This window comes from Arvicola amphibius, chromosome 11, assembly GCF_903992535.2.
Source record: "Arvicola amphibius chromosome 11, mArvAmp1.2, whole genome shotgun sequence".
NCBI classification, from domain to species: Eukaryota; Metazoa; Chordata; class Mammalia; order Rodentia; family Cricetidae; genus Arvicola; species Arvicola amphibius.
In genome coordinates this window covers 8,490,146-8,506,855 of record NC_052057.2, presented here as the reverse complement: position 1 = coordinate 8,506,855, position 16,710 = coordinate 8,490,146, and the positions used below count along the sequence as shown (strand labels likewise).

Genomic DNA, 16,710 nt, shown 5'->3' with positions numbered 1-16,710 from the left:
AAGTCAGCTTCCTTTTGTGAAGCAGGAGAGAGAGTCTAACATCAAACCAAGTGTTTCTCCTTCACTTGTCAAGAACGCGTTGAGTAGGAAGAACAAGTTTTGTACTATGTGATCCGGTGTTATTTGAGGGAGCATCTGCTTCATCTAAAGTCAACTCTGGCAACAACTAAAGTCATGTGGCGACCCATGTCCTTCACCCTAACATGCTGCCGAAAATGGTGACACCTTTTAACCTCTCAGTCTAAATCTTAGTTGAATCTTCATAGAAATGACTTTCTCAGGACACATTTATTTCATCACGAGAAGCACTAATATCATGGAGGAGACAACCCAGACAAAAAACTTCATTGGGGTTCCACACTTGCTTTCATTAGACGCCATCTTGACATGGCAAGGTACTTACCCCAAACCCCAGACTGCTCCTTCAGTCCGAAGTGGTGATCAACACAGTACCTTGGCACCCAATACCTTGGCATGGCGGGCACTCAATAAAGGTTATTAAGTACCATTCAACGTGAAAATTCACTCTGAAATTCTTTGAACAAATTTATGCTCAGAAGCAAAGTGCTTTACTATTCTTCTTTGAACTTATGATAGACACATGGAACTTTCACTTCTAAACAAGGCTATGAAACCCACAAACAACCTAGAAACAAAAGTCACAAATACATTTTGCCCACCATAATAGAACACAAACACTCTTTGGCCAAAATGAAGAGCAACAATTCTTAGTCACTGTTATATAAAATGCTTTCATGTTATTTTTCTTCCCCAGAATAGGGTCAAAAAAAAAGGAAGAAAGAAAAAGATAACAAGAGGGTCATAAGGTTACAGCAAAGCTGGGCAACAAGTTCCAAGAAACCGTCTTCTTTAAACTTGAACTAGTCACACGTGTGATAAAAGGTAGGCTCATGAAACCAAGTCCAGCACATCCAGCAGTTGCCATCCTGTTGCCTAATAACTGCTGCCAGTTAAATGTTCTACCAAAGCGGCCTTTATGCTACTGCTGCCCTTGAAGTCCGCTCTCTCTTCTCCATTTCCTATGGTTTTCTTTTCTTTCTTTCTTCCTTTCTTTCTTTCTTCCTTCCTTCCTTTCTTCCTTCCTTCCTTCCTTCCTTTCTTTCTTTCTTTCTTTCTTTCTTTCCTTCCTTTCTTTTTTTAAAAAAGATTGAAGTTTTAAGGAAGAATCGCAATGCCTTGAACACTCATCAGCTACAACTCATTCTTTCCCACTCTCCCATATTCTGGTTCTCCTCCAGCACTCTGACTTTTGGCCCATTCATCGTGGTCCTCATTCCCCTCACCCCAGCTCTCGTATTCTTTCAGCCAGTGTCCAGGGGACAATGTTCTTTGCAAAGACAGAAGAACTAAGCAAGGTCAAGGGGAGGGTTTTCCTCCTGGAGCTCACACCAGAGGTCTCTGTGCCATGCACGATTCTATCATACTTAAGCAGAGTAGATCCCCTCCGCAGGGATGACTGGTGCAAGAATGACCTATGGCTGTAGATTCTTGTAGTGATCACTGACATGCAACAGCGTGCTTTACTTGGAGTTGCATGAAGTATTTAAAAGTTTATCTTTTCATTGGGGAATGAATTTAACATGTTAAACTATCAAGACCTACCAATTGCCTACTTATGTGCTGTGACAAGAAGACTTAAGAGAAGCATCTTCAAGGAGGAAGGATATATTTGCCCCACAGTTAGCAAAAGCATGGTCCAGCATGTTCAGGAAAGAATGGTGGTGGGGCAGCAGGACTGGGACTCCTTATAGTCCACAAACCATAAAGCAGGGAGCCCTGTCTTGACATCAGAGTTGACTATAACCTTCACCTCCTCCACACAATGACCCATCTCTACTTAGGCTCTATTTCCGGAAGTTTCACAGCGTGCTAAGAACACTGCCACCTGACAAACAACTGTTCGGACGCCCAAGCCCAAGAGGCCCACTTCACACTGCGACCACGTCAGTATTATTAAGGAAAGCGTGTCATTTTAGGTGTTAGCTATGCTTTGATACAGATGGCTACTTCAAAGCCATGTTTAATTGATGTTACAAGGCTCAACTTGACACATGGAAATGATTATACCTTCCAAACACTGTCCATACTTGCACACCTCGGGACTGAATTATCAAGACGTGTGGAGGACTCAGTCCAGATGCCCTCAATGGCAGTTCCTATGCAAGCTCCACTCATCCAGCACAGCACACTAGGTATTGGCCCACATGGAGACCTATAAGACAGTTATCTTGATAACTCTATGAGAAGAAACAGTGCCAGGGAAAGCTTAACTTGCTTGTCCAAGATCACACAGCGAGGAGAAAGCACAACGAATTGATGTCCTCTGCCTCACTTGCCAGGATCAAGGAACAGTACCTCACTCACCATTATTAAGAACATCTGTTGACATACACCTGATGTTTCCCGAGGACCAATTATTTCCCAGGCAGGCATCAGGAAGGAAGAGGAAGGACTTTAAACAGCTCAAGCCTGAACCGAAGGGCTTTTGTTTCAAGCAAATGTAGGAGCCATGGAGAAGAAAAAGGCCATGGCCCAATGTGATACTTTCCTGGACAGGCTAAGGTGTTGTCCTGGTGGCAGCAAACATAAGTAACAAGGGGGACTCGTAGAAGCACCAAACTCTCAAACTCCTTTCTTCTAAATAATCACAGCATACTTGTTTGAGTTTAGAGTATGTGAAACATTGCACACATTTCTTCACTGGTATCCAGTCGTTAATGTTATAGTGTGGCACACCGTTTCCAGGGAGAACACTTAATATTCTCAGATGTGGGCTCCATACATTTTCTTCCAGACCTTACTACATGCGGTCATTACCTCCGAAGCAGCACACCTCTGCCAGTCTAAAGTGGCACAGGGGGTTAATTAATAACCAAATTCTAATTCTCTGCTTCCGTTGTCAAGGAAGAGCCATTCGCTCTCCAGGCTAGAATGCACCGACTTATGTCAGCTTATCTCCTTTTCTGATCCTTGCTTAGAAACAAAGGAGGGTAGATAACTGTACAGGGAACTCATCCAGTCTCAAAATTGAGCCCAGGACCAAGCTGGGAGGCCAACAAGAAATGGATTATCTATCTCAAAGGGGGAACCAGATGATCACACAGATCTTCTGTCTTCCAGACTTATACTCAGGATTACATGGGAATTATTTTGGTTAATCTTCACAATAACTGATAAAATGACTCACTCTACTCTCCATTTGATAAATAAGAAAAATTAGGCCCAACTCCACACACACACACACACACACACACACACACACACACACACACACACACACACACACACACAAGTGGCAGAACTAGATTTGGAACACAGTCCAGAAACCAGTCTGCTTTTAATCACATGCCCAGGATAAGCGATGAAAACACCCTTGGGGCCAAGCAAAGAGGATGTTTGAAGTAGCTTAGCTTTAAGATTAGAAAGCCAAGACTCTTAACCATAGCTGCCTTTGGAATCACCTAGGGAGCCTTAAAGGCGGTTGGTTGAAGCCTGGGTTCCACCCCCACAGAGGTGATTTAATTGATGTGGGGCTGCAAGGTGCTCTAAACGGGCAGTCTAGCCAGGGTCAGGCTGCTTGCAGAGCAGGGTGGCATGTGGCTCACTTGAAAGCAGCAAGAAGAACCTTTCAAATGTTATGTAAACAGTGTACTGAACAAAGGTTGCTATTGCTTCTGCAACCAGTATGTGATCTCTGAACTCTTACTTGATATAATTAATGTACTAATATGGGAGTTAGATATAGATAGATGACTGAGAGATACGTAGATTATAAAAGAAATGATAGGAGATAGATGATAGATAGATATAGATAGATAGATAGATGGATAGATGGATAGATGGATAGATGGATGGATGGATGGATGGATAGATGGATAGATGATAGATAGATAGATAGATAGATAGATAGATAGATAGATAGATAGATGGATGGATGGATGATGGATAGATGGATGATGGATAGATAGAGATAGATAGATAGATAGATAGATAGATAGATAGATAGATAGATAGATAGATAGATAGGACAGACAAACAATAGATAGATACATAGATGCAGATGACGTTGTCATGGATTTTTGCAGAGGTAATCATCTGGTCTTTGAGCCTTTCCATATCATCATCCAGCTCCAATTACGGGACAATTATAAAAAAGAGTAATCTCTGTTCACAGGACCCCGGAGTACACACTGTTCTTCAAATGGAGATAGCCCAACTATGCTCACCTAACAATGGTAACAATGTATACCATTCTATAAAGAAACATTTACTTCAACTTTTTCAAAAGTTGTGTTTTAAAAGAAGACCACTCAAAACTAACTCTGACCTTTATGCCAGGCAAATCAAGAGATCTCACTTAACTAAATAAGTCTTAAGAAGCACAAGTGGGATGGAGCCGTTCAGGAGGTGGCTCTGTCTGTGAAGTCCCTGCTGTGTAGCCTGGAGACCTACATTTTGCTGTGTAACCCAGTGGCTAAGGAGGAGAGCCCTAACAGACCTCTAAAGCCGGTCAGCCTAGCTCAGTCATCAAGCGTCAGGATCGGGGAAAGACCCCATCTCAAGAAGTAAAGGTGGGGAGCAAAGGAGAAAGGACACCCGGCATCAATCTATGGCCTCCACATTCACGCACACCCACATGGAGACATTTACGTCAAAAAAACAAGCAAATAAAACAGAAAAGAATGGTGTTAGATGCTCTAAAGGTTTGTGTATGAAGAGGTACGTGGCACCACTAGATAAAATGTCACTTGTCCTGGGGAAGGGAAAACAAAAGCTGCATGCCATCAGAGGATGCTCACTATTAAATAGCCTGCAGATGTGGAAAGGGATTATGCTAAGAGCAAGTCTGAATTTTCTTCTGAAAAAAGCAGAAACTTCAGCCAGCTTGTGAACTCATGTCTTGCTCCACAATCATGGCAACGGTTGGACTGCTAGCCAAAAGGAAATGGCAAAATGCATCAATTAAGAAACATTTCAGCCGGGCGGTGGTGGCGCACGCCTTTAATCCCAGCACTCGGGAGGCAGAGGCAGGCGGATCTCTGTGAGTTCGAGACCAGCCTGGTCTACAAGAGCTAGTTCCAGGACAGGCTCCAAAGCCACAGAGAAACCCTGTCTCGAAAAACCAAAAAAAAAAAAAAAAAAAAAAAAAAAAAAACCATTTCAGGGACTGGGCGTGCAGCTCAGCTCAGTCATTTGGGTTGCTTGCTGTGCAAGCTGAGGTCCTCAGTTTCAGTCCCTAGGATGCACATCAAAACCCAGGGATGGTGGTGTACACGGTGGTATAGGACTGCAATCTGGGTGCTGGAAACAAGGGCCTGGGAGCTCAAGGGCCAGACAAACAGTCTGGCTGTCTCAAGAAAGAAGGTAAGAGAGTGAAAAACAAACATACTGAACATCAATCTCTGGCCTCAAGAAAGGAACATACATATATGCTGGTGCACACGCATACACACACGTGAGAGTGCACACGTGCGCACATGCACACACGCACACACACACACTAACCCAGGTGGTGTTAGCTGGCTAGTCAGTCAACCTAGCCAATATAGATATAGTCAAGATTCAGTTAGGGACCCTGTATCCTAAAGTAGAGAGACTTGATTAAGGGAGACTTCCTGATATCCACCTCTGTCCCTCATGTGTGCAAATGGCGAGTCAACACAAGCACATCCACAGTGAAGCACACGGGGATACCGCTGATGCATTCTAAGTAAACAAGCCCAGTATCCACGCTTCTCACACCAACAACTCACGGAGAAACTCCCATACATACTCACACACACACACTCCCATACACACACACACACACAAATCTAAGAAACTATCAAAACAGGTTTTCCTTTTGAAAGAAGCCCAGCCACATAATTTTATTTGCCTGGGGCAGCGCAGGCTGAAGCAGCTAAAAATACTTCCTTTTCTTCTAAGTTTGGAAGAACAAATCAGACCAAGCAAAGAGCTGCATATCATTTTCCCCCATCGTAAAAGTCTTACTAGAAAACGCTCTGCATAGCTTGATTAAGGCAAAGGCATCTGTTTTGTGCACACACATCCACTGTCAGAAACACCCCTCTGGTTTATCCGCCCAGGAAGATCCAATAAGCCATATTTGTACTATCAACAGGGTCGGTCATCATTTGACTGATTAGGTAGGGTGCTTATTTCTCGCTTCCTTTGTGTAGGAGAGAAAGAGTTCCATGAGGGCTGAGAACAAATCAGCGGGACAGGTAAAAGCATTCATAAAAACATACACAATGAGTAGCGCGTCCTCTCCAGAGCCCCAAAGCGCTGACGCGCACTCCTTCACGAATTATTTGGGCCATGGCATTCGATGGGATTTTTAAAATAGAAGGATCCAAGCTTCGGACGCCTCGCACAAGTTGTGTCTTCCGAGGTTGGCAAAGTGAAATGTTATGTTTCTTCTATCCGACTTCCCCAAGCTAACTGTAAAACACGCGTGTGCATTCAAGCATACCCACGCACAGAGCTCTGTGATCACCTAAAGGCCTCCGAAAGAAGACACCCTTTTAAAGTGTGCACTTTTCCATCATGCCCAACGTTTCTCAAATTACCTATTAAACCAGCATAATAATAACAATACAAGATAGCCAGTTCCATTCACGGGCCACTAGGGCACTGCCACCACCCCCCCCCCTTTTATTCTTGAAAAGGAGAACCAGTTAGTGTGTGCAACTCTCCATATCTACAAACCAGAGCTTGCCTCTTGGGAAAGAGTTGGCAGATGTGGCAGGAGGGCTATTTGCCCAGAATGCAGCTGGGCCTTTGACAAGTGCTTCTGGTAAAATACCCTGTGTTGTATGCACACATTCCCCCCACCCCCAAGCCAGGCAGGACCATGGGCTGGGATTTTTTTCAAAGAGGAAGAAGGAAAACCTGGCTGTCACCTCTCCACAACACACCCAGAGGCCAGCAGCCCCGGGCTGTTGTTCCGGAGGTCACTGGGTGGTACCTGCCAAGCCAAGCTACTTTCCCAGCCCAGCACTAGCGCGGAGCGGAGTTGGCCACGCGTGTCCCCTTAACTGTACCGTACCGTACCTTGCAATTGGGCAGAGAGTGAGTCCTGGTGCTGCTGGTACTTGAGCGCCACTGCCTCGGCTTTGCGCAGCTGGGTCTGCAGTTCCAAGTAGAGCATCGCACCATAGAGGAAGCCGAAGACCACCGTGAGTAGCAGCAGCGTCTGGAAGATCCGCTTCTGCTTTCGGGAGCACATCCCGTTTCCCATAGTCCCTCCTGCGCCCCGCGCTGCGGCGGCGGCGGGCGCCGTCGTGTCCTCGGTCCTCGGCTGAGTCGGGCGGCTCAGCAGCGGCCACCGCGGGAAGTAGCCGGATTCGGCATGAGCAGAAGACGCAAGACACAAAAGCGGGGCCGGAGGGGAAGAGGCGGCCGCTCAGCCCCCGCGCGCGGCGGTGCGCCAGGCCATCGACGCCACCCGAGCAGCGGCAACCAAACTTCTTTGACGTCGGATCTCCGCGAGTGGCTGGGCCCGCGTGGGGTCCCTTTGCATACTTCAGAGTCCGCTGCCCTTGCCGCCGGTCCCCACGCACCGCCTACCCGGCTTTCCTTCCTCCACACTTTTTGGCCTCGCCGTCCCCACCGACTGTCCCCGCCCCTCGCGCCGGCTCCCTTGGCTGGACTTTGTCGCTACCACTGGTAGGGGACGCGCGCCCAACAAAGGGACCTGGCTCCCCGCGGCGTCCCCGCGCAAGGTCCTCCTGGGATGGTGTAGAGATGGGGACAGGTTGCTCTGGTCGGGTTAGGTGGGGGCCGGTGGGCCGGTGTCACTGATCTGGCAGCTCCAGCGGTCCGCCACCTCCCACCCAACTTACGTGTCACCCACGGCCCCGCTATCATGGCCAACGGGATTCCGGGAGGAAGTCCCACTCGGGCTCCCAGCTCATTGGGCCCGCGCGAGCCGCCGCTCCCTCCTTTCGGGGAGCCAATGCTGGGCTCCATTGGACGCAAGCTTTGTCTGTCCCGCCCCGGGCCGCGCCTTCCCTCTCTGCTCCGGGCAGGCCCTGGGCTCCGTGGGCCGCGCGGCCGCCTGGCGCCTGGGTGCGCCCACGTGGAGTCCGGGTGGGTGGGGATAGGCGGAGGAGTCGTCCTGGGAGTGCTGGGGACTTGTCCTGGCCTGAGGCTTGGGGATGATCATTGGGCACGTGTGCACACGTGTGTGCATGTGTGTCCCAGCACTTGGAATGCACGTGGAGAAAGAATACAGCGCTTACACACACGGAAGACAGCAAACAGCAGGGCATGCACTCTGCTAAATCCTGCTCACTTCTTAGCCTACAGAATGAGCTCAGGTTGTAGACACAATGTTCTTTGCAAAATAGGCACAATCTCCCCAGGGCTACCTACTGAGACTTCTCCCATCAGGGAGATTAGCCTGCCTTCATAGATGATAGGAAGCAAGCTGGAGCCCTGAAACTCACTTGACTGTCCTCGTGGGATGGGGAAATCACTTTGTTGGCAGAGGGAAAGAAATGATCTCATATGTTTCCTCTGGCTTCAAATGGAATAATTTAAAAACAATTCTTACAGGCTGAAATGAGTATGCATTCATTTTGCTATGTGTATTTCTCGTAATGGTGGCAGAAATACATCAGTTACATTTTAAAATTACATCTTCGAGGCCAACAAAAGACCGTAACTGGAGAAGTTAGACAAACATAATAACTCCAAACCACTTCTATCCAAACCACTTCTAAGAAATCCATGGTGCGTTTGTTTCTTCCATGTAATGAGAGGGGGTGTGGAATTGAGGTTACGCATAAATGATAATTTTGTTTCCTCTCTTGACCTGAATTCTAAGGGCAATGCATTATTTCTGAGAAGAATCAGTAGTGCGGTAGCACTTATTACATTCTGCATAATTTTCGTGATACCCTGACTGGGTTTTTGTCATCACCATCAATTATGGGGAACGAATGTTTAAGATGAAGGAAGATCTGCTTATGCCAGGTTCATTTTAAAGACAGTCCCTGTCCTGGATGTTTTTAGGTCAACTCTGAAATCATCAGTTAACAAGAGCCACACAGGCAGACTGGGGCATTTATCTCATCGTGAAACATAAGCAGGATTGGTATGTGCACTTAGCTAATAAAAAAAATCACATCACAGTTTTCAAAACGCTTACACTGATAGCCCAGGACATTCATTCTACATGCTGGAAACAAAGAAACCAAATGTGACCATGCTGACTCTAAATAGTTCTAGGACTTTTTAGGTCTTATAAAAAGGAAGTTGCTCACAACAGGAGAACCAATCAGAATCTTACCCATTTCATCTTGTTCTGTAGAAACCAAGTCATCATTCCAATTAAACATGTCATCAAGAACTATATTCATTTAAAATGTGAATCTATGCCAGGCCTGGTGGTACAAACCAGCTTCTGGGGAGATCAAGACAACAGGATTCCAAGGTCGGTCCGGATGAAATTAGAGAGACCGTGTTTCAAATCAAAAGTGGAAAAAATAGATGTAGGGATGGCAGCTTATTGTTAGGACACTTAACCTAGCATGTAGTTGACAGTGAGTTCAATCCCCAGTCTCAGGAAAAAGGAAAAAAATGCCCAATTTAAAAAGAAAATAGACTAAAGAAGCTAAGTTTTGTTCCATGGTCTTGGTATACTCTCACAGACACGAGTCTTAGGGGCCTTATCACTGTTTAAGGCTTCCTCTTTCTGTTTTACTCACAGAAATTGAAAGTAATTAGTAGGATTCCTTTAGAGTCCCTCGGAACTCAATTCGCTCATAAGCTGTGAAAGATTCCTGTGCAAACTTCCCCAAAGGAAATGAAATTTTCAGCAGCAATATTAGCCTGGACTCGAACATGAGATTCCTTGTGGACACGCATGCACACACAGAAGAATGTTATGGTAGAGAGGCATGGTAAGTCCACTCAACAAATTACATGATACATGAATTCACGATCATTCATTTTAAGCCTCGGACTTCTGAGCCTCAGCTTCATTTGAGTTTCTTGAGGTCTCCTTTGCCTACAGCAGACAACTGATTCTACAGAATCTAATAAATCAAGGCCATAAAACACAACTCAATATTTTAGTCATAAAATTTGAAAGAGAAGGAAGTTATTACATCAACTTATCCATTATTTCAAATTCAAGAAGGGTTTTCAGGAGAACATAAAGTCACTAATGGCAGTGTCTTTTTAATATTACATTTTCAAGGTGAACATTGCCTCTGGATTCTTGAATATATAAGTATAGCACTTTTGAGTAGCTAACATGGGAGGCATTCAGGGCCTATAAATTAAATTTACATAGCACTGCCTTTGGGTAGAGTTTATAATATATGAGCTATTTACACTGGTCTGGAAAGGACTGTTGTTAGTTTTATTTTATTTTGTTTCTTTAATATTTAAAAGAACAACCTTTTGTAATTAAATATCCATACATTATATATTTCACAGTGTGTGCATACAATTTGGAAATTACAAATACCCAGGGATTTCTCCCATGTACCATTTGTTTCTAGACAGGAAAAAGACAACCAGAACCTGACATCCTAGAAGAGTTAAGATAGCATTTGAAAACATTAGCATGTTCTCTGACTCAAAGGAAGATGTTCAAATTTGCTTATGTTCCAAAAAGGGGAAGTTAAGAAAAAGTTAAAAAGTTAAGACATAAGCAGGTGATGCATAATTTGGAACAATCTAATTAACATTATTAATGTAGATTGAGCAATCAGCTTTCATGAAAACTTGTATTGAAATACCTTTACTACAAATAAAACTCAATATATTTTAACTTAGTGGAGAAACAACATCCAAATGAGTGCTGAGTATTCAACTATGAAATGATGAGCTCAGGCTATGGGCTGTGGTTGGGATACTCATCTAGCATGTGCAAACCAGGGGGCTCAACTTCTAGCATTCACATTTGCTAGTTTAATTGGAAACTTGCCATCTGAAAGGAACATCTATTAAAGTGTGAACAGGTTTGTGGAGGATTTTCTCTATCGATAATTGATGTAGGACAGTGCAGCCCATATGGACTGCAGCATCCCAACAGAGATTGTCTTGGGTAAGATGGCTAGCTAATCACGAGCCAGTTGGCAAGGCAGCAAGCAGAGCCCCGTTACGGGTTTTGCCTTACGTTCTTTCCCTGATTTCCCTCAGTGATGGCTTATGACCTGGAAGGATAAACCATTTCTTCCCCAAAGTTGCTATTGGCTGGAGAGTCTTTATCACAACAGATAGAGAATACTAGGACAGTAAATAAACAATGGATAGTCCCATCAACAAAATGTAAAATGGCTTTAAAGTGTCAATAACTCAGAGTTTGTACTGTGTCACGTAACAATTACAGAAAGAACTCTCCTCTGTTTCTTACAGGAACTTGCACCCTGTGTCTCATTTTTTTTCCACTTCACCCATTTGCTGACTCCTAATTAGTACATCCACCTCACTTCTTGTCACCTTTAAGACCTGTTCTAGGAATAAGGGCACTCTGCCATTTTGAGGGTTACGTGAGAAATACGTTGAAACTCCTTTTTCTCAAGGTTTCTTTAATGACCTGGAAGTAAGTGTCAGTAGATTAATGAAGCAAGAAGGTAGGCATGTGCCCGGGGCATAACTAAATCATTTACTCCACTTGGCATGTCTTGGTGCCTTCCTTGGGCCTGTGTACTAAGTGGCTATCTATGCGATTTTTAACTGTGTGAGGAGCTAAAAGAGGGCAAAAGAGTAAATGGGCAATCAGTTCTCATAAGGTGAGTCCTTCTCAATAGCAGACAGGACTGGAAAGATTGCTCAGTGGATTAAAGCATTTCTCATGCAGGCATTAGGTACTGAGCTCTGGTGTCCAGAACCTATATAAAATCATTAGGATCTGCACTCCTACACTGAGTTGGCATGTAGAGACAGGAAGTTCCCAGCTCACAGGCTTAACCTGGCTTTGGCAGGTACAAAAACAAGACCCTGTTTTGAAATGGTGAAAGAGGAGGACTGGCACTTACAGTTGTCCCCTGGCCTCTTCATGTACACTATGGAACCCAGATACATACATCCCGCCTCACCCCAACATGCACAAAGAACATTGTGAAAAATGCGATAAAAAGCTAAACTCTATTACTATAACCAAGAACTAGAGAAAAGAGAAGCAATGATTTTATAACATAGGGCTTGACTGTTTCTTTTTATTATTATTAAGAATTTTTAAATACAATCTTTTTACATTTTACACAGCTACCCCCATTACTACTCCCTCCCCTCCTCCTGCTTCTCCCACCTTTCCCCCACCTCACTCCCCCAACCACTCCTCAGAAAGGGTAAGGTTTCCCATGAGGAGTCAAAAAAGACTGACACATCACTTCCAGGAATGACCAAGGCCCTCCTCCCTATATCTAGGCTGAGCAAGGTATCCTTCCAAAAAGGATGAACTCCTAGATGTCAGTTTAAGCGTGAGGGATAAATCCTGGTCTACTGCCAGTGGCACCGCAGACTGCCTAAGACTCACAACTAACCCCCACATGCTGTGGGTCTAATTTGGTCCTATGCTGCTTCGCCAGCTATCTATCAGTCCAGAATCAGTGAGCTCTCACTAACTCAGAGTGGCTTTTCCTGTGGGTATCACCATTATGGTCTTGACTCCTTTGCTCATATTATTGCTCCTCCCTCTCTTGGGCTGGTCTCAGGTAGCTTGGCCCAGTGCTTTCCTGTATCTGCTTCCATCAGTTGCTGGTTGAAAGTCCTATGATGACAATTAAGGCAGTCATCATTCTGATTACTGGGGAAAGTCAGTTTAGGTGTTCTCTCTACTGTTGCTCAGAGTCTTAGCTGGGGTCATCTCTGTAGATTCCTGGAAATTTTCGATAGTGCTGTTTCTCTCTAGCCCTTTAATGACTCCTCCCTCAATCAAGATATCTCTTTCCTCTCTCTAGTTCACTGTCTTCCCCTTCTTGAGCATTTCATTCCCTAATGTTCTCTTTCTCCCTCCTATTCTCCTCTCCCCATCCTTTTCTATTTTCCCTTCTCCCCAACTCCTCCTAATTTCCCAAGAGATCTTATCTGTTTCCCCTTCCAAGGTGGATCCATATATGTCACTCTTATGGTTCCCCTTGTTACCTAACTTCTCTGGGGTTGTGGACTGGTTGTCCTTGGCTTTACATCTAATATCCACTTATGTTGATTGGGGTTTCTGTGCCCCCTACCCCATCCTGCAGTTGTTCAGTCTCAAAGAAATACACAGAGGCCTATATTAATTATAAACTGGTTGGCCTAGTAGCTCAGGCTTCTTATTAATTAATTCTTATCTCTTACATTAACCCATTATTTTTGTCTGTGTTAGCCACATGACTTGGTACCTTTTTCAGTGAGGAAGTCATATCTTGCTTACTCTGTGTCTGGGTGACGACTGTAGACTGACCTTTCCTCTTCCCAGAATTCTCCTGTTCTCATTGCCCTGCCTCTACTTCCTGTCTGGATACTGGCCGATCAGTGTTTTATTAAAAATAATACAAGTGACAGGATAAAAGATCATTGTCCCACAGCACACTAATGTGCGAGTACATACCATGTCTGTCTTTCTGGGTCTGGGTTACCTCACCCAGGATGTTTTTTTATAGTTCCAGCCATTTGCCTGCAAATTTCAAGATGTCATTGGGTTTTTTTATTTTTATTTTTCCATTGAGTGGTACAGCTGAGTCCCCGAAAATGCTCCTTGCCAGTTGTAAAGATCCTTAGGAGCATTTGTAAGGTGGCTTGAGATGCACAGCGCCAGGTTCAAGCCTCATTATGTAGTCACACATTACCTGCCATATCATGAATAAGTCAGTAACTATTAAGACAATTAGTATTAGAGTTTATGAAATAAAAAGAATATTCCTGTGTGCTCTACAGAAAACCCACAGGGATCAAGATGGAAGCAAATATTCTGACTCAAAATCTAACTAAAAGCTATAGTGGCATCTATCCATATCTAGATTGTTCTGGAAATCTACACCTATTTTAAAAATTAAGCTCAACTTGCCAACTAAAGTGCTAATGCTATTCTCTAACTGAGTTTCTTTTCTCCACTTGTGAATGTGTGATTCACAGGTGACTTATATTTATAAAAGCTGGACTTTTAATTCTTGGATTGCAATATATGGAGCGATATTTTTAGTAATTACATCTCAATTTTTTCAAAATAGCTACTGTGTGTGACATGTGGAAGAGGGACTAAAGGGAAGTGGTAGATGCAGAGACAGAATGAAGTGGGGTCCTCTTTTGCAGGGAACTTTCAGGTGTGGGGCTTTTATCTTTAATGCTGTATTGAAAATTTTGGAATTTTAATCGTTCAAGGAAAAAGAACCAAAGCAGAAGTGGCCTCACGGTGCAATCTGGACTCCTGGGAAAGGCGGCCTCTTAGGCATGACAATTAGCACTAACAGTTGGTTAATTAGAGTCAGTGAAAGCCAAAGATCATTAAAGTGACATTCAGACACCTTAGAACATATATGTGTACTTTCATTAAGTTTTCCTTTAATGTGAGGCCAAGTCTTTGCTTGCAGGTCTGAATCCATCATTAGCTAAACCTCAGCCTAGCTTTTTCCATCATAGTGTGAACTCACAAATTCTAGCTGTAGCTTTCTGGAGTAGTCCCTAGGAAGGCAATTTCAGTGAAATTGAAGCCAGATTTCAAATATTATCCTTTTTGTAGTCTTACTTTTCACCTTATTTGACTGTGATTTTTCTCTAGGTTGCCAGTTCTGTGGCGCTTTCAAAGCATTTGTCTGAATTTCTACAGAAACAACTCATTTTTTTTCACTCCCAAATTTCTTCCTTGCACATTCTAAGGTGTCCCTGGTCCTTTGTATCACACAACTAAAACAGAGAGTGAAGTTACATGATCTGTTATCAGACAGAAAAAGTACAGACTTTAGTTTGTGTGACGGTGGTCTTCTGGACAGTGGTCTTCGTATACCTGTTCACCCAGTATAAAGAAGACCCTCCTTTAAACCAGTGAGTTGCTTTGTTGAAGTTATGCCCTGCAATTATTCACTTACATTGCAAGCTAGTGAGGTAAAGGCATGTCAGACATGGAGAAAAAGGGAGAGGGTCAACAAGATGATGCAGAAAGGAAATAATACTCTTAAGACCAAGTCTAATGATGAGAGTTTGATCCGCAGGACTTACACAGTGGGAAGAAAGAATTGATTCCCAATAACTGCCCTCTGTAACCACATAGTCACCACGGTACATGCATGTCAATGCACACAATATATATAAAATACAAAAAGAAAGGAAGAGGAAAAGAAGTAGGTAAAAATACAAAGGGGTTGTGTAGAGAGAAAGGGGGTGGGTGTATTGCTGTCAGGAAAGAAAAATTATGCCTTTTAAAACAATCACAAAGCTAAATCTATGGACGATACAGACAATAAAAATGGGTTGAGGAATAAAAAGTTTAAAGATTTCAAGGTTTGTAAGGTTGGAGTAGCAGAGGCCCTACCTTCAAGATTTTGACTGAAAGGAGAGAAAACTGCATATGGATTCAGGAAGACATTAGCTTAAAAGAAAGTTTGGGGTTTTCTTTATGATATTTTCCCATTGTTTTTCCTTTTGCTTTTGACTGGTTTATAGGACATGCTTGTTGACTTGGGGAAAGAAGTTAGTAGTAAGTAGAGTTGGACAGATTAATGATATCATGTGTTGTATTTACTCAATCTAAGGTGTCCCTGTTCCTTTGTGTCAGCTGCCCATACTGAGAGACACTTTCTACCTCATGTCTGCCATGGATGACTCTGGACCTGGACTCAGGAAGGCAATTGCTACTCTCCTTCCTGTCCTCCAGTACAATCTCCTGGGTGTGTCCCTAGCTCTATAGCAGACTGATTGCAGGGGCTTCTCCTCTATGCCCACTTCCATCCCCTGGTGACTCCAGCAAACCTTAGTGTGGACTCCGCTTTCCTAATCTCAGTGCACTCTTTTAGCCTACTCCTTCTAGTTCATCCCCTTTAGCTTCCTTCCCCAGAAACACTTTCTACTCTAGATGTTCAGTGTCCACCACTGCCAGGGACTCAGGCAGGTGAATCACAATATCCGTGCTGTCCTGTTTTATGATCTCTTGCTCAGGCCAATAACAACCTCCCTCCTTCCACCTTAGCTCCATCCACTGGAGTCGCCAACTCTTGGTTCATACACAGAGCTTCCTGGTCCTTTCACCCCTGTCTCACCAAATAAAGCAAATTCTTTGCCTTACCACACCTGCATGCAAGATCCCCCTCTCTCTAATGCACCTCCAGATCTGGGGATTCTGCCTCCAGGATGGAACCCCATCACCTTAGGTCTTTCCTGAAGCTCCTCTCATGCTCTATTTCTCTCAGCTACCCACTGACCTGAAGAAGCGCTCCCTACCAGGCAAACCACAGCCATCACTCTTTCCTAAGATCCAAAGAAAGCATGAGCAACAAAGAAATAGAGCACCCACTCAAGAAAGACATCATAAGATACCAACACTTAATCATCCCAACACGACAATCATCCCAATCCCAGATGCCTAGACACAAAACAAAAACATTACCAGCTAGAACAATATATCTCCGTAGAACTTAGTAACCCTCAGTAGCAGTAGGCACTGAGAATGGAAGAAAGAATCTCAGGGGCTGAAGACAAGGTAGTTGAAATGGACACCTCAAGCAAAGAAAAATTTAAATCTAAAAATTCCAAGCC

The 16,710-nt window shown here is 44.0% G+C and overlaps 1 protein-coding gene across 2 annotated transcripts in view; it reads right to left on the bottom strand.

The window, feature by feature from the left end:
• Positions 1 to 7,916, bottom strand: part of Golim4 (golgi integral membrane protein 4) — an 81,648-nt gene extending 73,732 nt beyond the window's left edge. For both annotated transcript variants that reach the window (XM_038347188.2, XM_038347189.2), the window contains exon 1: positions 7,075 to 7,916. In XM_038347188.2, the coding sequence (XP_038203116.1) occupies positions 7,075 to 7,261 (187 nt within the window). In that variant the 5' untranslated portion in view covers positions 7,262 to 7,916. The remainder of the gene's footprint in view (positions 1 to 7,074) is intronic.
• Between the last annotated feature and the right edge of the window lie 8,794 nt (positions 7,917 to 16,710).